The sequence below is a fragment of the Miniopterus natalensis genome, chromosome 14 (assembly GCF_054644295.1).
Source record: "Miniopterus natalensis isolate mMinNat1 chromosome 14, mMinNat1.hap1, whole genome shotgun sequence".
Lineage (NCBI taxonomy): Eukaryota > Metazoa > Chordata > Mammalia > Chiroptera > Miniopteridae > Miniopterus > Miniopterus natalensis.
Genome location: NC_142094.1, coordinates 58520154 through 58545614, shown reverse-complemented (window position 1 = coordinate 58545614; position 25461 = coordinate 58520154). Strand labels below are relative to the sequence as shown.

At 54.6% G+C, this 25461-nt stretch overlaps 1 protein-coding gene across 1 annotated transcript in view; it reads left to right on the top strand.

The window, feature by feature from the left end:
- Positions 1–11525: 11525 nt before the first annotated feature.
- The window catches only part of DMBT1 (deleted in malignant brain tumors 1), a 52267-nt gene continuing 38331 nt past the window's right edge, over positions 11526–25461 (top strand). The window contains 16 exon segments of the mRNA XM_087824095.1: positions 11526–11916; positions 12997–13041; positions 16275–16319; positions 18153–18482; positions 20062–20091; positions 20288–20360; positions 20925–20969; positions 21478–21522; positions 21759–21803; positions 22040–22084; positions 22317–22361; positions 22598–22642; positions 22880–22924; positions 23158–23202; positions 23541–23617; positions 23918–24247. Of these exon segments, the coding sequence (XP_087680221.1) occupies positions 11526–11916; positions 12997–13041; positions 16275–16319; positions 18153–18482; positions 20062–20091; positions 20288–20360; positions 20925–20969; positions 21478–21522; positions 21759–21803; positions 22040–22084; positions 22317–22361; positions 22598–22642; positions 22880–22924; positions 23158–23202; positions 23541–23617; positions 23918–24247 (1681 nt within the window).

The following is a 25461-nucleotide window of genomic DNA, read 5'->3' as shown; positions in this document are numbered from 1 at the left end:
TGCTGCTCTGTCGGACATTAGACACGTCTCTGAAGTGGATGTGATCAGACACCCGCTAGATCTGGGGTCTTCACTCCCAGAAATAACAAGGACCTTCCCGTCAGCCTCTGCAAGGCCCAGCAGGAGCCCTAAACCACTGTCCATCCTGGCAAATCCAGGCAGGGCTGGCTTCCGAGCCTCCTGGTGCAGATCCCCCCAGGCACAGCATGAGCAGCCTGTGTACTGCTGGTAATTTCACTTTTTACCTTTTAAATACAAATATTTATACAAATAAAGTTCAAAACAATCAGTGATTTTCTAGTTAACAAAAAGCAACGTGGCCCTGGCCCGAATGGCTCCGTGGTTAGAGCGTCGTCTGGCGCGCCAAAGGGTCTCAGGTTTGATTCCCCGGGTTGTGGGTTCGCTCCCCGGCCCCTGGTCAGGGGAGGCAACCAGCCGATGCGTCTCTCTTGCATCCGTGCCTCTCTCTCTTTCTCTCTCCCCTTCCCTCCCTTCCACTCTCTCTGAAAAGCAATGGAAAAAATATCCTCAGCTGAGGATTAGCAAACAAATAAGTGCCGTGTATTGTAGGTGAAGACTTGTAAATATCTAGGCACTGCCAGGTGCCTTCGCATTAATCCTTTGCCAGCATCAATCTAACTCTTATCTGTTTCCCAGAATGAAGCTTATAAAAGTGCTCGATTTCACCAACGCCCCTTTTTAGTAACCGCGCGGCTCTGAGGTCTCCAGCGCTTGTCAGGTCTGATTCTGCGGCCTCAGAGGTGCCAGGTGCTTTCTGTCGGTTTTGTTCCAAAGTGCCAGCGATTTTCCCTCCAGCTGGATTGTAAATTCCTTCGCGCAGGGGTGTCCTTGGTCTTCCCAGTAGCTTCCCAGACCCCTGGCGCAGTGCGTTGGGTGTGGCTGTGCTCAGTAAATAAGTGTGCACCCTCCCGCGCCCCAGTCCAGACACAGTCGCTTCTTGTTCTGTTTCTGTCAAGAAACTCATCTCTCCCCACTCTCCTCCTCGACACGCCGCCAGGGCTCCCCACATCCCACAGAATTAGACACGGAGCCCTCCCTGAGCTAAGACCGCTGCTCGCACCCCAGGCCGCCTTTTTGCTGCTGGACCCGTCTGAGTTTCCTCCCAGTTTGCAGCCAGGTGGCCACGCTCAGAGCTGGTCTCTCTCAGGTCCCACACCTGGGTGTGCATCAAAATCACCTGGGAGCTCATGAAAATCACCTGGGAAGCCCGGCTGGTGTGGCTCAGTGGTTGAGCGTTGACCCATGAACCTGGAGATCATGTTTGACTCCCGGTTGGGGCACAAGCCCTGGTTGCAGGCTCGATCCCCAGCAGGGGACGTGTAGGAGGCAGCAGATCAGTGACTCTCTCTCATCATTGTTGTTTCTATCTTTCTCTCTCACGCCCTTCCTCTCTCTGAAATCAATTAAAAAAACATATATTTTTAAAAATCACCTGGGAGCTCATGAAAATCACCTGGGAAGTTTAAACAGGCAAATCTCCAGGCTCAAGCCCAGCTTAGTGAACCCCAGCTTAGTGTCTCAGGGTCCCGGGGTTGGGGCCCAGGCATCTGCATTTCAAACCAGCATCCTGATGGCTCCACCCCACCCAGCACAGCCCATGCCTCTGACGTGGGAGTCGGTCCTGAGCCCCATCAGCAGCCTGCTGTTCCATGCGACTCACTGGAAATTTAACGAGCCGCTACCCTGTGGGAGTTTCTGTGGGACAATGAAGGCAGCTTCCAGTGGGGCCCTGAGAAAGCAACTTCTTGCCTCTCCATCCCCAGGGAGGGCCCTCCTCACCCGGGGCCCGGACAATGGAAGCAAGGTGGTTTCTGGTTCAACCAGGAGGCCAACTTAGAAAAGCCTGGCTCTCTTATCGACCCTTCTCTAGTCGCTTTCTTTCCAGCTTGCTACCTCGAAGCCAGTGGTGATCAAGGAGTCCCAACGTGATAAACCACTGGAAATCTGTAAGGAGGTGGCGGAGAGGAGAGGCTCTGTGCGGGAGGCAAGACAGAGGGGGTAAAGAACTGGAGTGAGTCTCCTGCTTGAAAGAGACAGGGTGGAAGCCCCTGCCATGCCCCGGCACTCTCGGTAGGAGGGACGGGATGGGTGCTGGCAGGCTTCCCAGAGGGGCCCCTACACAGGGCCCCTGCACCCACGTCTCGGGAGTGACCCAGAGGTGGTGGAGGGCGTGCACCCTGGCCTAGGGTAAGAGTGCTCCTCCCGGGGCTGGCTCTCCCGGCCGGGGGGCTCTCCTCCCTGCCGGCTGGACCCCCCGGTGCTCATCTCTGAGCCTGAGGAGAGGTCTCCTGTAAAGCTGCAGAAAAGCATGTTGATCCAATTTCATCCACTGAAATGGTCGCTCAGGGGTCTCTTGGGGGATGTGCGTTTGAGCGGGTACACACACATATACACACATGCGCACACACATACACGCATGCACACACACAGTACACATGCCCGCGCACACACACATATATACACACATGCACACACATGCACAGTACACACACACGCACACACAGCACACACATACACACATGTACGCATACACACATGCACACATGCACGCTCGCACACACGTACACATGCACGCCCCCACACGCGTGCACACACCTCACACACACGCACACGCTCTGGGCCTCGTGTTGTAACAAGGAAGAAGGAAATATGAACAAATATGATAAAATATCTCTCACTCAAGGAACTAGCTTGCGAGTGAGTGACAGCCCCGTGGCAGCCGCGTCTGGTTCCTGCCCGCTGGTCTCACACAAGGGCCCATTCTGGCCGCGCTGCTCTTGAGAGCTGCTGACCCCAGGCGCACTTTTGTCTCCTTTGGTTTGGCTGAGAGCTGTGTGCTCGTCACCGCCTTGCGTCCCTTCCTTTGTTCCAGTTTCTTTGGGTTTAGAGTATCTGTAGCGGTTTCTTTCTTTCTTTCTTAAGAAAAGAAATCAATATATCTTCATTGATTTCAGAGAGAGGAAGGGAGAGGGAGACAGAAACATCAATGATGAGACAGTTGTCATTGATCGGCTGCCTCCTGTACGCCCCTGACTGGGGATCGAGCCCACAACCCTGACTGGGAATCGAACCCCGATCTCCTGGATCCTAGGTCGATGCTCAGCCGTGAGCCACACCCGGCCAGGTGTCTGTAGCGGTTTCAATACCACCCGGCAAGGCCACGGCAGAGACTGACTGACTGTGTGTGTATGAACAAGGCAGGGGATTCGAACCATTTCCGGAGCCCGACGTGAACCAGGTCCCCAGAGTGGGGGGCCACAGTGACAGCTCCCAGGTCCCCAGGGCCGCACCTGCCACCTGAGTTCACCTTGGGACACAGCAGGCTCTTCAGCCAACGCAGATGACATACGATCCTTTTTTAAATAAAAAGCTTTCCTTTGGGGTGATGGGTGTCCTTGGGGTTTCTGCACGTGGCCCATGTTGCTTGCAGTTTAGAGCCCCCACCCCCAGAGTCAGAAACAGGGGCTGGGCAGAGGTGACATCTCCAAGGCGGGCCTGGGGGCCCGACGGGGACCCTGCTGGGCTCCTGTGGAAAGCTGGGCTCTCCTAGGTTTTCCTCCGATTCGGGTCACGGTGAAGTGCGGAGGGCCCCAGCCCCGGGGTGATCAGACTGGGTTGGTGTCTGGACCATTTGCCACCAATTTCAATGCCCCTGGGATGCCCCCTGCTCTCCTCTGCTCCGGCTTCCTCGCCTGCTGTGCGGGTGTTTCACTGGTGGGAAAGGCCCAGGGTCCTGTTGAAGGAGAGAGAGGGAGGTGGGCAGGTTCCACCCCTGAGGGGCGGGGGCACGGCGCCCCCAGGACGGGAGGGGAGTGGCTGACTCTTAGACTCCAGGACGGGTGTGACCTGGGCGCCTTTAACTGCGTCTGCCCTGCCAGGTGCTCAGTCGTCCTTGATCGCAGTGCTTCCTGGTGGCATGTTTGTCTTCTGTTCACCCCTTTACGTTTGTCCCTGTCACGGGGAAAGGTGCTGGGATGGGGACAAGGGGCCGTCCTCCAACGCAGGGTCCCCTTTGGGTAGACACTGACCCACCCCCAGCCCCGTGGACCACAAGGCTTCTAAGTAACTGAGCTCCAGTCTCTTGATTCAGCAGAAAGACCACCCGACGCTGCCGTTCTGAGCAGCCTGACTCGATGGGCACGGTCGTGAAATGGACCGAATCGGCTTGGCCCGCGTCCGCCACGCTCTGGTCGGGAGGTGGCCTGCGTGACAGTGTCCCATGTCCCTCACCTACCAGGGGACACACATCTGGGGTTTGGGGGACAGTCATGACAACAAGCATTTAGACGTGCCCAGGACAGTCCCTGATGCGGAGACTTCCCAAGAAGGGCCGACGACAGGCTTTGAAGTCTCGGTGGCAGTTTCCGTGGACACCTTCCAGCTCCCTGGTCCCCATTCTGTGCTCCCCAAACACACTGTTGGTGTAGAATTTGGTCTCAAGCTGACTAACTCTGGAGCCAAAGTGCACTCCTGTGAATGAATAAATCGATCGCCTGGCTCACCAGTTCGTGTCGGCCGAGTACAAGCAGCGTAGCTGGGCCCCCTAGGCCCCGATCGCCCTGGGGCGGCTTGGACGTGAAGAGGCTAACGCTCCATCGCGATGCCATCCCTCCCGAGGCCCCAGAAGCAGCTGTGGCCGCCCTCCCCTAGCCCCCCCCACCCCCGCTTCCTTCACTTGGTCGCAGGGGTTCCCTTCACTCTCGGGGGTTCCCTGCTCAAACCCCCTGGGAGGGAGTCGCGGACACACTGGGGAGGGTGGTGGGGAAAGAGCACTGGCCTCCAGTCCCTGCCCTGTGAAAGGAGGGGTTGCCCCCCTTAGGGAATTCTCAGCTCTGCCCACAGGCTGCCCCGTCGGAGGCACGGTGGGGTTGGCGAGGATGGTAGGGACGGGGCAGGAAGGCGGCTGAGCCGGCCGGGACTCCCCACCAGGACCAGAGCGCTGCCGCTGGCCTGCTTTCTATTTGGGGGCTTCCCCTGAATTTCAATTTAGGGAAGGGTTCCGCTGCTTAAAAAAATAAAAAAGCCGTAGGACGTTGGTCCCTCAGATCACAGGTTTCGAGTGTGGATTTCCGTGAGGCGTGACCTGCGTGTTGCATGGCTTGCCCACCACCCAAGGTCAGATCCTCCGTCACCGTGTCCGGCCCCCTGTGCCCTTCGCTGCCCCTCACCCTCCCCTCTCTGTGCTGTGAGTCCTGTTTTTCGTACCTGTTCATTGTCTCTCTCTGTTCCGTGTCCCATGTGAGTGAGATCTCAGGGTTCTTGGCTTTTTCTGACTCATGTCGCTCGGCGTGATCGCCCCGGGGTCCGTCCGTGTGGTTGCAAACGGCAGTGTTTCATCTTTCCTGCGGCTGAGAGTGCTCCCCGAGTCCATCCCACAGCTGCTCTGTCCAGGCCTCTAGCGAGGGACACTTTGGTTACCCCCGTGTCTTGGCCACCGTGAGTAATGCTGCGGTGAACGTGGGGGTGCATTGTCTTTGCAAATAAATGTTTTCAAATTTCTCAGATAGACACCCAGGAGAGCTTCCTGTTGTTCATTTTTGTTAATCTTCAACCCAATGATGTATTCTTTTTAAAAAATTATTTTTTGCCTCTTTAATTGAGTCATATCCCTAATTAGCTTGAGGGTGGTGTTTTTTGTCGTTATTGTTAATCCTCCATTGATTTTTTTAGAGACTAGAAAGGAGGGGGAGAGGCACAGAGAGACACATCGATCGGTTGCCCCCCGCACGTGCCCGGACCGGGGCCGGGATGGAGCCTGCAACCCAGGTGGGGGCCCTCAGCTGGAATCAAACCCGGGACCCTTCAGTCCGTGGGCCGAGGCTCTAACCCCGCACCGAGCACACACCGACCAGGGCGCCGTCCCCGTTTTCCACGGCGCGGGGCCAGTGTGAGGATGCCCTGCCAGGACAAACCAGCCCGAAGAGAAGGTTTTCCCCGTTGGCACCGGCCCTGTATTTGCCCAGGAGCCCACATCCTGCTCTGCCCCAAACCTTGGGGTGACTTCCCACAAGTTCACTCAGATTCTCCAGGATTGAGGTCAAGCCTACGGTCAGGGGCGTTGGAGAGTCTTAGAGGCTCACCCAGCAGGAAGTTGGAAACTATCACTGATGTCAGATCCCTCCCAGGACAATCAGCCTAACACACCTAAATTGTTCCTGCAGATTAGCCATTAACGGTTAGCAAAGGTCCTTCCTTTATATTGATTTATGGCAGCAATGGAAAGAGAATACCCCTGGGGACACGCCTCCTTTCAGCTAGGGGCCTATAAATATCAAGGTATTTTTATTCAAACCGAGAAGAACCCAGCACAATGGGGATCTCCAGGGTCATCCTTCAAATGTGTCTTTTGCTGGGTCGAGTTCTGTCTTCAGGTATGATTTAGCTCATTACTGTAAGTCTCCATTTCACTGCTGCAGATCCAAACTGTGGCAAATGGTATCGACTTGTCGCCGGCACCAGGCTTTCTGTCTCCTGAGGGGGCTTTTGTATGGCGGAGGAGGCAGTTCTTTGCAGACGGCTGTGTTTTGAAGGAATGGCTCTTTGCTGTTTTGTTTCTGGCTGAGAAATGGCATGGTTGTGCTCAGAAGAGGCCAGTCACGATGGTGACGCTTTCAGCGAGTCCCTCAACTGAGGCGATGACTGAAGGGTCTTAGAGAAACGCCTGAAGCTAAGGAGCGTGGATGTGTCTGTGAAGAGGCCCCGAAATGTGGCCGCAGGTTGCTGCGCTGTGAAAGGGGGGGACACTGCTCCCCTAAGCGCCCATCCCGCGACTCCCCTCTGCAGGGGCCTCCGCGTGGTGATTACAGCCGAGCACAGACACGGTCGCCAGGATCCCCGCTTCCGGCCTGTCGCTCGCTGCTGTCGATAAGGGACTGCAAGCTCAGTAGCTCAGCATGTCTCCGTGTGCTTAGGGTGTCAGGTAGTAAAATGCACATGAGAGAGTCATGGGCAGATCTGGGTGACCGTGGACGCTTGGTGTCACTTTATGGAGATACCGAGTGAATGGAGATTAGCCCGCATGCTGCTTGTTCCCCCTCTGTCTTCGTCTCTCTGTCTCTGCCTCGGTCTCTCTCTCTCTCATCCATCCGGCATCAGTCTCTCACCGCCCTTCCTTCCCTCTCCCCCCTGTTAATTCATTTCTTTCTCCCTTCTCTCCCACCCCTCCTGCCCTTTCTGATGTGCTTTTTGGGGCAGTCACGAATTTCAGAAGACAGGGCAAAACCATCCTAATTTCCAGGTAACTTCTAGCACTCTCGCGCCCGCCCCAGGCTTTAGGTCGGGGGCACGTGGGAATTCTGTATCAGCGCTGCAGCTTTCCTGTAGCTCTACAAGGCTGCTTCAGAAACATCCTTAACTCCCCTTGGAAACATTTCCTCCAGGTCAATGTTTTGCAAAATGAGAAAGTAATAATTTCTTTCCAGCTAATTCCTACCAAATTGGTCATTCTTGGGCTTCTGCTTCCCACGGTCTATCCGGGGTTTGGCAAAGATCAGTGCCTTACAAAGAAGGGGGAAACCTAACGGAGGGACTTTTAGGCGTCGAAACTGTCGTTAATGAGGGTGACAGGTCGGGGGAGACGCCTCTTCATTGGCCTGAGACAACCGGAAGCCCCCCTCGGAGTTTGCCGCCTTGTCCTTACGAGTTACTTTAAGGGGCCGTTTATTCAGTGTCTCTCCTTCCTGGGGGCCCACGTTAGCCCACGTCTGCCCCTCTGCCGGGCTCACGTCTGCCCGGACTGCCTGGTACAGCGCCAGGAAATCCGTGTGACCCTCTGCTGGACTCCTGGGCACCCCTCCCTCGGAGCCTCCAGGTCCCGTTCTCTGATCCTTTACCTGGACGCCTCACCACTAGAGCAAATTCCCGAAGGAGGCATCCTGTGCTTCCAGCACTCCCCTGCCAGCTGGGGTCTAGCATGCAGTGGGCACAAAACGCAGTCGCCGGGCGAATTGTTGGCTCTCTGCTGAATCTGTTACGTTTCCCTACATTGGCTGCAAGGCAGCTGTGCGCAAACTCTCGCGCGTAGCCGGCTCCTCTGGAGGGTGGTTGAACACACAGTAGGGCACCCCCTGTGGAGCTCTCATCTGTAAGTCTGGGGAAGGTCTGAGAACCTGCGTCTGTGGCAAGTTCCTGGCTGCTGCTGCTTCACGGAACCCGCTTTGAGAACCATGGCTCTAAGAAGGGCTCTTTTCTAATGTGACTGAGACAGCTAGTTGGCTGGTTACTCAAAAATGTTGTTTAAAATAGGATATGTGCACATTTTATTTATTTTTATTTTTAAAAATATGTTTCTACTGATTTCAGAGAGAGGGAGGGAGACAGAAACATCAATGATGAGAGTCACCGATGGGCCGCCTCCTGCGTGCCCCCTGCTGGGGATCGAGCCCGCACCCCGGGCCTGTCCCCTGACCGGGAATCGAACCCTGACCTCCTGGTTCATGGGTCGACGCTTAACCACTGAGCCACACCAGCAGGGCAGGATATGTGCACATTTTAAATGTTTCATTTTAACTTAAAACATACAGATACGCTTTGACTCACCCCTTCGTTGCTGCAGGCTCCCCTTCTACAGGTCCCGCCCCAATTACCAGCCTGGCTGCCCGGCAGCCTTGAGCGCCAAGGGCTGAGCCTTCCAGGCCCCAGCGGACCCTTCCTTTGTCCCCCCTTTTCAGCGGTGCCTCGTGCAGCCGGGGAATAGTCCCTATTTGCCAAGCGAACTGACAGGCCCAGGGAACCCTCTAAAGTGCAGCCCCCTCGTTGCTCCTCTTAGAAGGGGGTCTGGCCTAATGCCTGTTTTTAGAGGACCTCTCAGTTAGCCTTTTTTCTTTGCATTTTCAGTAATACCAACGACAGAAGACGTGACGGAAACCGCTTTCAGGAGGACAGGTATGTCAAATGGTAACCAAGCTCTGGGGCTGGGTGGCAGTGGGGCCCAAGCACCGCCCACGAGGACCGGGGGTTGGGGGGCTGCTGCGAGAATTCTGCCGGTTTAAACACAGGACAGGAAGGACGGCCGCCGATGGGGTCCACCCGGACCTCCAGCCACACCTCTTTGCTAAGCTCTCTGCCCCCCTCACCCTAGGCTGCCTCACTGGGTGTCCAGCAGAGACAGAGCAAGTGGGGACGGCAGCGTCTAACTGAGGGTCTCTGGATATAATCACCGGTTTTTTCTTTTCTAGAGTTTTTTACAAGTCTCCCCGAAGCTGCTTCGAATGCCTCTGCTTCAGCCGACGCGTCAAATGGTAACGTCTGGCTCCTCCCTCGTCCGGTCGTGGTCCCGCCTTTGCAACAGTACACTCCGCGGTCTGGACCAAACAGTTACAATGTTACAAAAGCACCCCCAGGAGGGAGGGGAGGGAAGCGGCTGGGAGGGCTGCCTGAGCGCAAACCCGCCCCAGGCACTGGCGAGCCCGCTGGTCTTAGGTCGCCTTCCTGGGCCTCAGTTTCCCCGCAGGGCAGTTTTCAGGAGGAACTGAGGTAATACACGTAAAGCTCTCGAATGTGATCTGAGGTTCCCGTGTTAGGAAACGCTCAAAATCATCCGCCACCGTTACGCTTAAAAATTGACGCCCTCGGGCCTGGCTGGCGCGGCTCAGTGGTTGAGTGTTGATCCATCAACCTGGAGGTCACGGTTTGATTCCCGGTCAGGCCACTTTCCCTTCCTCTCTCTGAAATCAATAAAAACATATAAAAAAAAAAACAAAACCCTCGGCACCCTCGGGTGTATGTGAGGGGGAAGGGATGTGGCCGTGTGGAGTTTTGAGGTGCAGGGATAGAGGCATCTTAGGAGCTCTCTCATTGACCCTGGAACATCCATTGCTCTGCTTTCTGAGTGGGGAGCAATCCCCTGCCACAGTGCTGGGCACCCGATGGGCACTCCCATTGGGGGAGGGGATGCCTGGGCGCAACTAGGTTTTTGTGGTTGGAACTGGATTTGAGAGCTCAGGCCAGAGGCAGGAGTGGGACCTGAAGGTGACGCTGCTGCAGAGACCCTTAAGACACAAGGGTGGTCACGCTCCACTGAGGAGGCAGGACGTTTAGCTTATTACATGCGAGCAGTCGGTTTCATTGTCCTATCTTTCCCGAATCCTCGGTCACTGTGAGGGGCTCTGACTCTCATGCAGGCCTGACACCTTGTCCCTCAGAAGGGGCAGACGGGGACATCTCTGTCTCCCTCTCGATTTGGCCTTGAGCCCGGGGAATGGAGGGTCTGTGTCAGGGCCCAGCGGTGACTGTGCCAGACTGCACGTTGCTTAATGCAGTCCTCACACACAGGGTCCCGGGAGTCCCGGGACAGGAGTCTCTGGATTTCGGTCTTAAAGACAGAGTTGAAATTTCTCAGGGCGTGGGTAAGAAGGACCAGGATACCTGACATCAAAATATTCACTCCTTGCCCTAGCTGGTTTGGCTCAGTGGCTAGAGCATCTGCCCGAGGACTGAAGGGTTCAGGGTTTGATTCTGACTAAGGGCATGTACCTTGGTTGCAGATTCCATCCCCGGCCCCGGTCTGGGCATGTGTGGGAGGCAACGAACTGATGTGAATCTCTCACATTGATTTTTTTTTCTCTCTCTCTCTTCCACTCTCTCTGAAAAGCAATGGAAAAAATATCCTCAGGTGAGGACTTAAAAAAAAATTCACTTACTTAGGGACCTCTGAGTGGCTGTTCTCCATGCTGACTCTACTTGCACTTCAGATTGGAGGGTGGACCCCTCTGCCTCCGGGAATTCTTAACGGCCAGTGTGAAGTGCCTTCCCTTGTCCAGCTCTGCTCGCTGAGCCTAGATAACATCCTGAGACTGTAAACTGTAGTGTTAGGGGGCCTGGTGAAGACACGTGTACTTTATTACATCTAAAGAACTGAGCATCCCATATCCAGCCCACTTGTTTCAATCTAGTGTCGCAAAACTCCCAGACAATTTTAGCAAGAACGGTGGAGGCAATGCCACCCAAGGTCGGGCCACAGCGCCCCCTGGTGGGCCTGCGAGGCGAAGCTCAAGCCAATGTCTGGGAACGCAGATCATTTGCAAACAGCAGAGCCTCCTTTCTAAGATGTATTTGGTTTCTGTCTAGGTCAGTGGACCACCCAGACTGTAGACTGTGACTATGATAAGACCTTTTTTTTTCCTTCACTTGTATTCCCAGGATTTTGCTTGCTGGCTGGGTCAGGCAGGTCTGCCCCACTGCTGGCCTTGACTAGCTGAGGCGGAGTGCGGCCTTGGCCGCAGAGCCAGTACCTGCTGTCCTCCAGGACGTAGGGACAGGGAGGGAGGGTCATAGGGTGCCTGAGACCCTAGGCATGTCATTCTCCTTCCTTCTCTCTGCCTCTCGGCCATTCATCGCAGGAGATTACCTTTAGCTTGGTGTCTGGAGAGGTGGAGGGAAAAGTCAGCTCCTACTCTCATGCTTAGTAAATCTGTCTTGAAGGTAGCTGGCGTCTCCCAAACACTTGCTCTGTACCCTGCACAAAATTATCATGTCCCTAGAGTGGAGAAGTGTCAGTGAAGGAGATGGGCAGTGTTGAGAGGAGGAGGGAAGGAGGCTGGGTGGGGCCGAGCAAGGACGATGCTCCCCACTGTGTCCGTGCAGGTTTGCCCCTGAGGCTGGTGAATGGCAGAGACCGGTGTGAGGGCCGCGTGGAGGTCCTGTACCAGGGCGACTGGGGCACCGTGTGTGACGACAGCTGGGACACACAGGACGCGGACGTCGTCTGCTGGCAGCTGGGCTGTGGCTACTCCTTGTCAGCCCCTGGGCGGGCCCACTTCGGTCAGGGCTCCGGGCACATCCTCTTGGGCGATGTGTACTGCTTGGGGTGGGAGTCCCACCTATCCAGCTGCCCCCACAGGGGCTGGTACAACCACGAGTGCAGACACGCGGAAGACGCCGGAGTCGTGTGCTCAGGTAGTGCGCCCATCGCCTTGCTCTGTCACCTGTGCTGCGCCGGACACAGCGCCCCCTGCTGTCCCTAGCGTCACAGCGCACGCAGGTAAAGCTCTGCAGTTTACCTGCGCTGCTCCGAGTCCCGTCTTTTCTGGTGTTAGGGGGCAGGTATTGCTGTCCCTTTTCACAGGTAAAGAAGTGGTGGCTCAGAGAGGGCTGGTGATTTTCCTCAAGCCCTACGGCTGGGAGGTTTTGACCTCAGTCCTCTCCAGAGCTACTTAGGCCGTCACCCCATGGGCTCATCCTGACGGCCTGGCTTGGGAAAAATAAATACCTCCCTAAGTGGCTCTATTCCCTCCTCTTCAAGGTGGGGGACGAGGGCTGGGGACGTCTGGTCCTTAAAACATAAATCGATGCCACAGTCAAACCGAGGAGTAACTAATAGGTTCTTTTGGGGACATTAAATGACAAGCAAAAGGTATTTACACCCTCAGTGGAAAAGAAAACTTGTCCCTGACTCAAGCTGGCAAATCCCAGGGCTGCGAGTCCCATGCCGCACGCACAGGAGGTGACCCTGATAGCCCGGCCGCTGCGTGAGAACGGCTTCTGAGTTCTCAGGGGGAGGGCGGCCCTCCTAGCAGCACTGTGCAGCAGGTTTATCTCCGCACCTGGGGGCCCGTCTTGAGAAGCCACCTTTCTTCCTGTTGGGGCCACCTTCTCAGGAATGTCTCGGAAGGGTGGATATTTGTCACCTGAGGCGGTGTTCGAGCTGTAGAAATAGGCGGCTGGTATCTGAAGTCCCATCTTGTGAATGAGGGGCTGTTCATCGATGCGGTGGTTTCGCAGATGGAGACTGTGGGGTGAAGCATGGGAGGTGAGGGGTGGTGACAGGAGCCAAGGGCATCCTTGGTGGCATCGCATCATCCCCGCCAGCAAGGGGACAGGGACGAGCTCTGCCTCACCAGGGAGAAGCACAGCCTCGAGTAGGGGCGGCTGCGGGGTCTCTGCACCTGGCCCCTGTTTCAGAGCCGAGCAGGCAGAGGGCCACCCCCCTCGATGAGGCCCCACTTCGAATGACCTCTTCTTCTCTGTGCTCTGTAGCCTCTTTGCGGTCCACGCAGAAACGCCTGACAGCAGCCCAGAAAGGTAACGTTTGTTGTGTGGGATCCCCGTGGGCTCGGTACCTCACTGCACCCTAATCGAGGAGAGGTACCAGAGGAGTAAGGGGGGGCGTGCGCAGCTCCCTAGGGTGGCCCTCTGAACAAGGCCTCAGGCCTGAATGGGCGTCCTTTCCATGGGCTGTGTCCTTGGGATAAAGGAGGAATCAACCAAGGTGGAGCTTGGTGTCCTGTCTTAAGGGTCCTAGTGTCCGTGCCCAGTACTCCTGTGGTCCACACCAAACCATGCAGGCCCCTGGCCAGGCTGGGTGCTGCGTGCTGGCTGCAAACTGGAATCCTTGCCTGTGCCATGTCCTGAGCCCATATCAGGACACTTTGGTTCCTTGTCAGTGTAGAAGGACAGTGGTCCTTCAGCCTGCGGGCAGCAGACGTCCCATGCTTCCCCCCGGGTGCCTCCAGCGAGAGAGCTGGCAGCCTGGGCTTCGGGAAGGAAAGTCACTGCCCATTTTCCATGGGAAACTTTGACTCCAGGACAAGAGAAGGACAGCCTCCATACCAAGGCCCGTCTAGGACCCAGCATGGGAATCCTGATGGTACATGCGCCAGGCATGTCTGTTCTTCAGGTCGTATCTTTTCCTGTCCCTAAGACCCAATGGAGTAAGGTCTCACTTTACGGTCTCTTTCTGCTCCCTCTGATTAAGGACATAGATGTCACTGGAGCTGAGGATGAGACTGGCTTTATTCTGAGTTAACCATGTCTTTTCCTAAGATTCTTAGTTGCAGCAGGTGCAACAGGAGAACCTCTTTCCCTCCGATGATTTCCCCTGAGAATCCTGCCGTGTATTAGGAATATCGGCCGGGCCTGACAAGCCCTTTGTTACAACTAGTCCAGCCAGGAGTGCAAGTGAGGGGATAGAGGTGTTTGGCTCTCTGTCCATGACACAGGGCTGCAGATAGGACTTATCTAGAGCTGTCAGAACCTCCAGTGAGAGTGGAGCTGTGGGGGTCATACTTCTTCTAGATCCAAAAAGACCTCACCTAGAAACCGAATAGATAACTCAGCCAAAAACCGAGTGCTCTACTTGCAGGGGTTTGAGAGAAGATCTCAGGTCATCTTCTCTCCAAGCTCCAGCACCAAGTAAGCTCTCACTGGGGCCTTGGACAAGCACCAGGGCTCCTTGAAGCAATTTGAAAACCACAGGCTAAAAGCAAGAATCTTACTTAATGGGGAAACATTAGAAGTATTTCCACTGAAGTAAAAAACAAAACAAGTAAGCCCTTCAGCCACAGCCCCCATTCAATACTATACTAAATAAAGATGCTAGCCAATGCAATTAGATAAGAGAAGTCAATTAGAAGTATAAAGGTGTGAAAATTACTTCTGCATCCATTTCCTGGAACCTTCATAGGTCACATGTGGAAAGGTCAAAATCAGGCTCAGTAGGTTGATACAGATATACCCCCTTCCCCGAATAGCCTTTTAAAGTGAAAGAATTCAACGCTACATAGGTGTGTTGACTTTTCCAAAGTCTCACAGAAAGACAAAATCCAGATCAGAAATGACATTTCCTTAGCAGATTCATGTTCCAATCACACCCAGTGGGGAATGCCCCATGGATGAGAGGTGGTAAAGCAATTCTAATGGAGAAGCGCAAGCCAATTTTAGAGATGTGGAGGGATCAGGGTGTCACTCACAGGGCTTTCAACCCTGATAACCCAGATGAGATGAGCAAGAGCCTAGGACATAAGAAGGGAGCGAACGGCAGGATGTACATGTGGAATTGTCAGGATGGCTGACCATAGATTTAGGAAGGACTCCTACTGTGATGCCCAACCAAGGCTTTTCTCTATCTTGTTTCTTTCATACATTTGTCCAAACAAACTGAATTACTGACAAAAACCGGTGAATATTCCTACCACTTTCCCAGGGGCTCTTTCTGCCTCTGAATCGAGTATAGATGGGCCATGAGAGGAAGAGTTTACAGATGTGCCATGCTCCACCTATTTCCTGAGTTGAGGTGGGAGGTAATCAGGAGCAGGATGCTCATGTGGAATTGTCAGATTGGCAGACATTGATTTTGGAAAGGCTCCTATTGTGATGCCTAACCAAGGGATCTCCCTTGTTGTCTCTTACAGACACATGGTCAATTCCATACACAACTGGATCAACCAGTACAACAGGTAAATATTCCTACCACCCTCCCAGGGGCTCTCTCTGCCTCTGAATCGAGTTTGGATGGACCGTGAGAGGAAGAGCTTCCAGATGTGCGCTTGTTAACCTAGTCCCTGAGTTGGGGTGACAGGTAGCCATGGGCTAGATGTTCATGTGCAATTATCAGAATGGTTGAACATACATTTAGGAAGGACTCCTTTTGGTGATGCCTAACCAAGGGCTTTCTCTTTGTTTTCTCTCCCAGACACATGGTCAACTAGATATACAACTGGATCATCGACACAAACAGGTAAATAATCCTACCACCCTCCCAGGGGGGCCTCTCCACGTGTGAATCGTGTTGTGCTGGACCGTGAGAGAAAGAGGTTCCAGATGTGGGCTCATTAACCTAGTCCCTGAGTTGGGGTGACAGGTAGCCAGGAGGAGAATGCTTATGAGGAATTGTCGAGATGGCTAAACATCGATTTAGGAAGGACTCCTATGCATGCTTCCTAACCGAAGGCTTTCTCTTTGTTGTCTCTTCCAGACACATGGTCAACTTCATCCACAACTGGATTATCGACAGAAACAGGTAAATAATCCTACCACCCTCCCAGGGGCTCTCTCCACATGTGAATCGTGTTCTGATGGACCATGAGAGAAAGAGTTTCCAGATGTGCCATCCTTATGCTAGTCCCTGAGTTGGGGTAGCAGGTAGCCATGGGCTAGATGTTCATGTGGAATTATCAGGATGGTTGAACATAGATTTAGGATAGACTCTTTTTGGTGATGCCTAACCAAGGGCTCTGTCTTTGTTTTCTCTCCCAGACACATGGTCAACTCCATACGAAACTACATCATCACCAGAAACAGGTAAATAATCCTACCACCCTCCCAGGGGGACTCTCCACATGTGAATCGTGTTGTGATGGACCGTGAGAAGAAGAGGTTCCAGATGTGTGGTCCTTAACCTAGTCCCTGAGTTGGGGTGACAGGTAGCCAGGGGCAGGATGCTCATGTGGAATTGTCAGGATGGCTGACCATAGATTTAGGAAGAACACGTTTTGGTGATGTCTAACCAAGGGCTTTCTGTTTTTTGTCTCCTCCAGACACATGGCCAACTGCATCCACAACTGGATCAACCAGTACAACAGGTAAATATTCCTACCGCCCTCCCAGGGGCTCTCTCCACATGTGAATCGAGTTTGGATCGACCATGAGAGGAAGAGGTTCCAGGTGTGCACTTGTTAGCCTAGTCCCTGAGTTGGGGTGGCAGGTAGCCATGGCCTAGATGTTCATGTGGAATTATCAGGATGGTTGAACATAGATTTAGGATGGACTCTTTTTGGTGATGCCTAACCAAGGGCTCTCTCTTGTCTCTTACAGACACATGGTCAATTCCATACACAACTGGATCAACCAGTACAATAGGTAAATATTCCTCCCGCCCTCCCAGGGGCTCTCTCTGCCTCTGAATCGAGTTTGGATGGACCGTGAGAGGAAGAGCTTCCAGATGTGCGCTTGTTAACCTAGTCCCTGAGTTGGGATGACAGGTAGCCATGGGCTAGATGTTCATGTGGAATTATCAGGATGGTTGGACATAGGTTTAGGAAGGACTCCTTTTGGTGATGCCTAACCAAGGGCTTTATCTTTGTTTTCTCTCCCAGACACATGGTCAACTCCATACGAAACTACATCATCACCAGAAACAGGTAAATAATCCTACCACCCTCCCAGGGGAGTCTCTCCACGTGTGAATCGTGTTGTGATGGACCACGAGAGAAAGAGGTCCAAGATGTGGGCTCATTAACCCAGTCCCTGAGTTGGGGTGACAGGTAGCCAGGGGCAGGAGGCTCACGAGGAATTGTCAGGATGGCTGACCATAGAATTGGGAAGGACACCTTTTGGTGATTCCTAACCAAGGGCTTTCTGTTTTTTGTCTCCTCCAGATACATGGCCAACTTCATCCACAACAGCACAAACAAGTATAACAGGTAAATATTCCTACCTCCCTGCCAGGGGCTCTCCCTCCCTCTGAATCGAGTTTGGATGGACCGTGAGCGGAAGAGGTTCCCGATGTGGGGTCCTTAACCCAGTGCCTGAGTTGGGGTGGTAGGAGCCTGGGCCAGGAGGCACATGGGGAATTGTCAGGATGCCGACCATAGATTAGGAAGGGCTCCTCTGGGTGATGCCTAAGCTCGGGCTTTCTCTTTGTTGTCTCTTCCAGGCACTTGGCCATTTCCATCCACAACTACATCAGAGGGAACGACAGGTAAATATTCCTCCCGCCCTCCCAGGGGCTCTCGCTGCCTCTGAATGGCGTTTAGATGGACCGTGAGAGGAAACGTTTCCAAATGTGCCATCCTCATGCTAGTCCCTGAGTGCGGGTTTCAGACGAGGGTCTCTGAGACCAGGTTGTGGGTGTGACAAGGTTGGCTGATGCCAGGTCTCAAGTGGAGTCCTGAGCAGAGGCTCAGCAGACAGCCTCCCCATTGCTCATCGTGAGCCCTGGAGGCCTCCCAGGTCCTGCTGAGGCCACTCTGCTGCCTCAGGCCTCGGGCTGCTGTCTGGGCCCAGGGGGGAAAGTGCTTGTTCTCCACCATCTGCCAGACATCCATCCCCACCTAAGGCTTTGCCTCAATTGCGTTGGGACCATGGAGAAGCCAATAAGTTGTCAGAAAGGGATGGTCCTGTCCTGTCCCTGGAGCCATGGAGCTCTGTCCTGGGTGGTCATCTGTGGGTTAGGGGGACAGTCCTTCACATCCCAAGCAGGCCATCGGGGGTGCTTCCCGACCTTGGAGCATCCTTAGACCTGGCTGGATAGGATGGTTCTGTCTCTCTCTCCACGGAGATTGATCTCTGGGCCTTTACAGAGCTGATGGCCTGACGTGGGACTTGGCCTCTAGAAAGTCCCCGAGTCTAGAACCTGCCTCAAGCCTGGCAGCTCAGAACAGATGTGGAGGAGGTGTCCTTGTGTCGTCCTTTAGGGTTCTGGACAGACTCGAGTTTGGCCCTGAGGCTGGTGAATGGAGGTGACCGCTGTCAGGGCCGGGTGGAGGTCCTCTACCGAGGCTCCTGGGGCACCGTGTGTGATGACGAATGGGACACCAATGATGCCAATGTGGTGTGCAGACAGCTTGGCTGTGGCTGGGCCAGGTCTGCTCCAGGAGGTGCCCGGTTTGGTCAGGGCTCAGGGCCCATCCTCCTGGATGACGTGCGCTGCTCAGGGCACGAGTCCTACCTGTGGAACTGCCCACACAGAGGCTGGTACTCGCACAACTGTGGACATGGGGAGGACGCCGGTGTCATCTGCTCAGGTGGGCCTCGACCACGTCTGGTCTCCTCATGGGACAGTGTTGCTGAGAACAAACACACTGCCGTCCCCAGTGTGTCTGCCTGATCCTCCTAATGGCATGCCAGGCACTGGAGTGACTGCAGAGCAGCTGGCACCCCGGGTACTAGGCCACCTGCTCAGGCTAAAAAGCATCGTGGGTAGTGCATGTTCCCAGCATCCTGAAGGCATTTCCTGAGAGTGGCTGGGAGGTGCCTCTGGCCCCAGGTTCATCCACAGGAGGAGCTTCCTGAGGACAGAGGAGGGAGCCTGTCCCAGTGCCCCGGGTGGGAGCTCACCTCCCACCCTGGAGAGGGTCTCGGGTGTTCCCTCCAGGGCAGCATCATTGATTCCATGTGGGGGGCTGGTAAGAACCTTCCCTCTGTGCTGACTGTGTGACCTCAGACTCTGTAAGATGCTGACCAAAATGAAAAGACCCAAGAGCACAGAGTTTCTTTTTTAAGGCCAGACAGAGTGGCGTGGGCCGGGTTGGTGTGAGATGGCAAGTGGCCAATGAATGGAAGGAGCCAGTTAGTGCCCTGGGGCAGGGCCATAATGAAGACAAGGGGAATCTCTAGTATTGGGTCTGAACGCTGACTATCATTCCCCTCTATAGGGCCCGGGCTGGTAAAGAATTCCCTACTAGGAGGGGGGATGCGGCAGGAAGCTTATTTTCCTTCCAAGGGAGGAAGGCCCGGCCTAGTCCCGCCGGGCAATGCAGGGCAGGGAACAAGGAGCCGCTTCGCCTTCCCAGCAGTAGCTGTTGCTAAGCAACGAGGAAGCAGGAGCCTTGATGGGAAGTGGAGCTGATACCAGGGGCTTGTCTTGGCACCTGACAGGCTGTTGCCCTCCAGGGACAGGGAGGCAGATTTCCCAGGGATGCTTCTCCTCAGTGTTTTCCTCAAGGCTGTGAAAGAAGCTCAGGGCCCACGTGATGAGGTCCCAGAGGCTGGGTGCAGGCAGGGAGGGGAGGGGACTGTCTGCAAACTAGAGGCTCAGGGGTTTGAATGATCCAGAGTCGTGAAAAGAACAGGAATGGGGGGGGGATCCAGAATGAAACCTTGAGAGCAGCTTAACCTGTCCCTTTGTGAACGGACCAGCTGTTTGAATCAGACGAGCCAACAGTGCTGGCGTTTGGTGAGCAGGTGCTGCTCAGACATGTGGAAAGACCAGAGCAAGGAAAAGGCAGAACTTCCACCCTGAAGGGCGCAGATCGGTATCCACATCAAGCCATTCCCTAGGGTCCTTCTCTGCATATCCCCTGGGTGTCAACACCAAGGCCATGGTGGCGTGTCCCAGGCATGACACTGGCTTCCACATACTGGCCAGTGAGTCCTCGGGCTCAGTGAGGCAGGCGATGGCAGTGGACAGATGGTGTTGCTTAGGAACGTCGTGAGGGTGTGAGGTTTGTGGCAGGCACTGAGGTTGGTGACAGGCACTGATGTGTCCACCCCAAGGCCATGTGAGCAGGTCAGCTGAGTGTGTAGAGGCTGAGGGTCATCAGCGTTAGATATGGGCCAGAGAACGGGGTGCCTTGTGCCTGACTTTCCTTTCCTTCCTCACAGCTGCTCAGCCGCACTCCACATACTGGCCAGGTGAGTCCCCAGGACCTTCCCTGGCATGTCCCTTGTCTCCCAGGAGCCCCTGCCTTTCCTCCCCACCCAGGTGAACCACTGCTCTTTGAATCCACGTGGGGCACGGATTGTGCCCTGTGTCCCTGACACTGCTGACAGTGCTTATTGACTCTGAGGGGAATTCACAAGACTGCCGCCTGGGCACCGTCCATCCTAGTGCTCGTGAAGCCCTTGGTTGCTGCCCGAGGGGATTCCTGTCCATGTCAGAAAGGCGGCCTCTGCCTGCTTGAGTGCGGACCTACTAGGCCAGGCTGCTGAGGATTTGGTTGAATGGTGGATGTTGATCACCACTGACTCTCTGATGATGGGACACCAGACTTCTGGCTTCTCTCCTGGTCTCACCCCTTGCCTCACCCTAGATTCAGCATGGTGACCGGTGCATCCCAAAGTGGCAGAGACAGTGTCCCAGGGATGGCAGAGTAATATGTGAGGATGGTCCTGTGGGTTCCAGGTCATGTGCTTGTATCCTGGTTCAAGGACCACGCCCCTGACCCTTTCTCCCAAAGCTTCAGAGCCAGGACAAAACCTCAGACCCACCAGGGAGTCCCTGGCTCATGGCAGAGAGAAGGTAGAGCAATTCTAGTGGAGAGCACAGGCCATGTTGGAGATGCGCAGGGAACACGGTGACCTCGCACAGGACTTTCGAGCCCGATGCCTCCTAAGCAGGAGGCTGGAGACGGGGGTAGTGAGTGCAGGATGCACATGGGGAATTGTCAGGATGGCTCACCATAGATTCTGGAAGGGCTCCTCTTGTGATGCCCAACCAAGGCTGTTCTCTTTCTTCTTTCTTCCAGACACATGGCCAACTCCATCCTCAACTGCATCAGAGCGAACAACAGGTAAATATTCCTACCTCCCTGCCAGGGGCTCTCCCTCCCTCTGAATTGAGTTTGGATGGACCGTGAGCGGAAGAGGTTCCCGATGTGGGGTCCTTAACCTTGAGCCTGAGTTGGGGTGGTAGGAGCCTGGGCCAGGAGGCACATGGGGAATTGTCAGGATGCCGACCATAGATTAGGAAGGGCTCCTCTGGGTGATGCCTAAGCTCGGGCTTTCTCTTTGTTTTCTCTCCCAGACACATGGTCAACTAGATATACAACTGGATCATCGACACAAACAGGTAAATAATCCTACCACCCTCCCAGGGGGGTCTCTCCACGTGTGAATCGTGTTGTGCTGGACAGTGAGAGAAAGAGGTTCCAGATGTGTGGTCCTTAACCTAGTCCCTGAGTTGGGGTGGCAGGTAGCCAGGGGCAGGATGCTCATTGTCAGGATGGCTGACCATAGAATTGGGAAGGACACCTTTTGGTGATGTCTAACCAAGGGCTTTCTGTTTTTTGTCTCCTCCAGACACATGGCTAACTGCATCCACAACTGGATCAACCAGTACAACAGGTAAATATTCCTACCGCCCTCCCAGGGGCTCTCTCCGCATTTGAATCGAGTTTGGATCGACCATAAGAGGAAGAGGTTCCAGGTGTGCACTTGTTAGCCTAGTCCCTGAGTTGGGGTGGCAGGTAGCCATGGGCTAGATGTTCATGTGGAATTATCAGGATGGTTGAACATAGATTTAGGATGGACTCTTTTTGGTGATGCCTAACCAAGGGCTCTGTCTTTGTTTTCTCTCCCAGACACATGGTCAACTCCATACAAAACTACATCATCACCAGAAACAGGTAAATAATCCTACCACCCTCCCAGGGGGACTCTCCACATGTGAATCGTGTTGTGATGGACCGTGAGAAGAAGAGGTTCCAGATGTGTGGTCCTTAACCTAGTCCCTGAGTTGGGGTGACAGGTAGCCAGGGGCAGGATGCTCATGTGGAATTGTCAGGATGGCTGACCATAGATTTAGGAAGAACACGTTTTGGTGATGTCTAACCAAGGGCTTTCTGTTTTTTGTCTCCTCCAGACACATGGCTAACTGCATCCACAACTGGATCAACCAGTACAACAGGTAAATATTCCTACCGCCCTCCCAGGGGCTCTCTCCACATGTGAATCGAGTTTGGATCGACCATGAGAGGAAGAGGTTCCAGGTGTGCACTTGTTAGCCTAGTCCCTGAGTTGGGGTGGCAGGTAGCCATGGCCTAGATGTTCATGTGGAATTATCAGGATGGTTGAACATAGATTTAGGATGGACTCTTTTTGGTGATGCCTAACCAAGGGCTCTCTCTTGTCTCTTACAGACACATGGTCAATTCCATACACAACTGGATCAACCAGTACAATAGGTAAATATTCCTCCCGCCCTCCCAGGGGCTCTCTCTGCCTCTGAATCGAGTTTGGATGGACCGTGAGAGGAAGAGCTTCCAGATGTGCGCTTGTTAACCTAGTCCCTGAGTTGGGATGACAGGTAGCCATGGGCTAGATGTTCATGTGGAATTATCAGGATGGTTGGACATAGGTTTAGGAAGGACTCCTTTTGGTGATGCCTAACCAAGGGCTTTATCTTTGTTTTCTCTCCCAGACACATGGTCAACTCCATACGAAACTACATCATCACCAGAAACAGGTAAATAATCCTACCACCCTCCCAGGGGAGTCTCTCCACGTGTGAATCGTGTTGTGATGGACCACGAGAGAAAGAGGTCCAAGATGTGGGCTCATTAACCCAGTCCCTGAGTTGGGGTGACAGGTAGCCAGGGGCAGGAGGCTCACGAGGAATTGTCAGGATGGCTGACCATAGAATTGGGAAGGACACCTTTTGGTGATTCCTAACCAAGGGCTTTCTGTTTTTTGTCTCCTCCAGATACATGGCCAACTTCATCCACAACAGCACAAACAAGTATAACAGGTAAATATTCCTACCTCCCTGCCAGGGGCTCTCCCTCCCTCTGAATCGAGTTTGGATGGACCGTGAGCGGAAGAGGTTCCCGATGTGGGGTCCTTAACCCAGTGCCTGAGTTGGGGTGGTAGGAGCCTGGGCCAGGAGGCACATGGGGAATTGTCAGGATGCCGACCATAGATTAGGAAGGGCTCCTCTGGGTGATGCCTAAGCTCGGGCTTTCTCTTTGTTGTCTCTTCCAGGCACTTGGCCATTTCCATCCACAACTACATCAGAGGGAACGACAGGTAAATATTCCTCCCGCCCTCCCAGGGGCTCTCGCTGCCTCTGAATGGCGTTTAGATGGACCGTGAGAGGAAACGTTTCCAAATGTGCCATCCTCATGCTAGTCCCTGAGTGCGGGTTTCAGACGAGGGTCTCTGAGACCAGGTTGTGGGTGTGACAAGGTTGGCTGATGCCAGGTCTCAAGTGGAGTCCTGAGCAGAGGCTCAGCAGACAGCCTCCCCATTGCTCATCGTGAGCCCTGGAGGCCTCCCAGGTCCTGCTGAGGCCACTCTGCTGCCTCAGGCCTCGGGCTGCTGTCTGGGCCCAGGGGGGAAAGTGCTTGTTCTCCACCATCTGCCAGACATCCATCCCCACCTAAGGCTTTGCCTCAATTGCGTTGGGACCATGGAGAAGCCAATAAGTTGTCAGAAAGGGATGGTCCTGTCCTGTCCCTGGAGCCATGGAGCTCTGTCCTGGGTGGTCATCTGTGGGTTAGGGGGACAGTCCTTCACATCCCAAGCAGGCCATCGGGGGTGCTTCCCGACCTTGGAGCATCCTTAGACCTGGCTGGATAGGATGGTTCTGTCTCTCTCTCCACGGAGATTGATCTCTGGGCCTTTACAGAGCTGATGGCCTGACGTGGGACTTGGCCTCTAGAAAGTCCCCGAGTCTAGAACCTGCCTCAAGCCTGGCAGCTCAGAACAGATGTGGAGGAGGTGTCCTTGTGTCGTCCTTTAGGGTTCTGGACAGACTCGAGTTTGGCCCTGAGGCTGGTGAATGGAGGTGACCGCTGTCAGGGCCGGGTGGAGGTCCTCTACCGAGGCTCCTGGGGCACCGTGTGTGATGACGAATGGGACACCAATGATGCCAATGTGGTGTGCAGACAGCTTGGCTGTGGCTGGGCCAGGTCTGCTCCAGGAGGTGCCCGGTTTGGTCAGGGCTCAGGGCCCATCCTCCTGGATGACGTGCGCTGCTCAGGGCACGAGTCCTACCTGTGGAACTGCCCACACAGAGGCTGGTACTCGCACAACTGTGGACATGGGGAGGACGCCGGTGTCATCTGCTCAGGTGGGCCTCGACCACGTCTGGTCTCCTCATGGGACAGTGTTGCTGAGAACAAACACACTGCCGTCCCCAGTGTGTCTGCCTGAGCCTCCTAATGGCATGCCAGGCACTGGAGTGACTGCAGGGCAGCTGGCACCCCGGGTACTAGGCCACCTGCTCAGACTAAAAAGCATCGTGGGTAGTGCATCTTCCAGCATCCTGAAGGCATTTCCTGAGAGTGGCTGGGAGGTGCCTCTGGCCCCAGGTTCATCCACAGGAGGAGCTTCCTGAGGACAGAGGAGGGAGCCTGTCCCAGTGCCCCGGGTGGGAGCTCACCTCCCACCCTGGAGAGGGTCTCGGGTGTTCCCTCCAGGGCAGCATCATTGATTCCATGTGGGGGGCTGGTAAGAACCTTCCCTCTGTGCTGACTGTGTGACCTCAGACTCTGTAAGATGCTGACCAAAATGAAAGGACCCAAGAGCACAGAGTTTATTTTTGAAGGCCAGACAGAGTGGCGTGGGCCGAGTGGGTGTGAGATGGCAAGTGGCCAATGAATGGAAGGAGCCAGTTAGTGCCCTGGGGCAGGGCCATAATGAAGACAAGGGGAATCTCTAGTATTGGGCCTGAATGCTGACTATCATTCCCCTCTATAGGGCCCGGGCTGGTAAAGAATTCCCTACTAGGAGGGGAGATGCGGCAGGAAGCTTATTTTCCTTCCAAGGGAGGAAGGCCCGGCCTAGTCCCGCCGGGCAATGCAGGGCAGGGAACAAGGAGCCGCTTCCCCTTCCCAGCAGTAGCTGTTGCTAAGCAACGAGGATGCAGGAGCCTTGTTGGGAAGTGGAGCTGATACCAGGGGCTTGTCTTGGCACCTGACAGGCTGTTGCCCTCCGGGGACAGGGAGGCAAATGTCCCAGGGACGCGTCTCCTCAGTGTTTTACTCAAGGCTGTGAAAGAAGCTCAGGGCCCACGTGATGAGGTCCCAGAGGCTGGGTGCAGGCAGGGAGGGGAGGGGACTGTCTGCAAACTAGAGGCTCAGTGGTATGAATGATCCAGAGTCGTGAAAAGAGCAGGAATGGGGGGGGGGGGATCCAGAATGAATCCTTGAGAGCAGCTTAACCTGTCCCTTTGTGAACGGACCAGCTGTTTGAATCAGAGGAGCCAACAGTGCTGGCATTTGGTGAGCAGGTGCTGCTCAGACATGTGGAAAGACCAGAGCAAGGAAAAGGCAGAACTTCCAC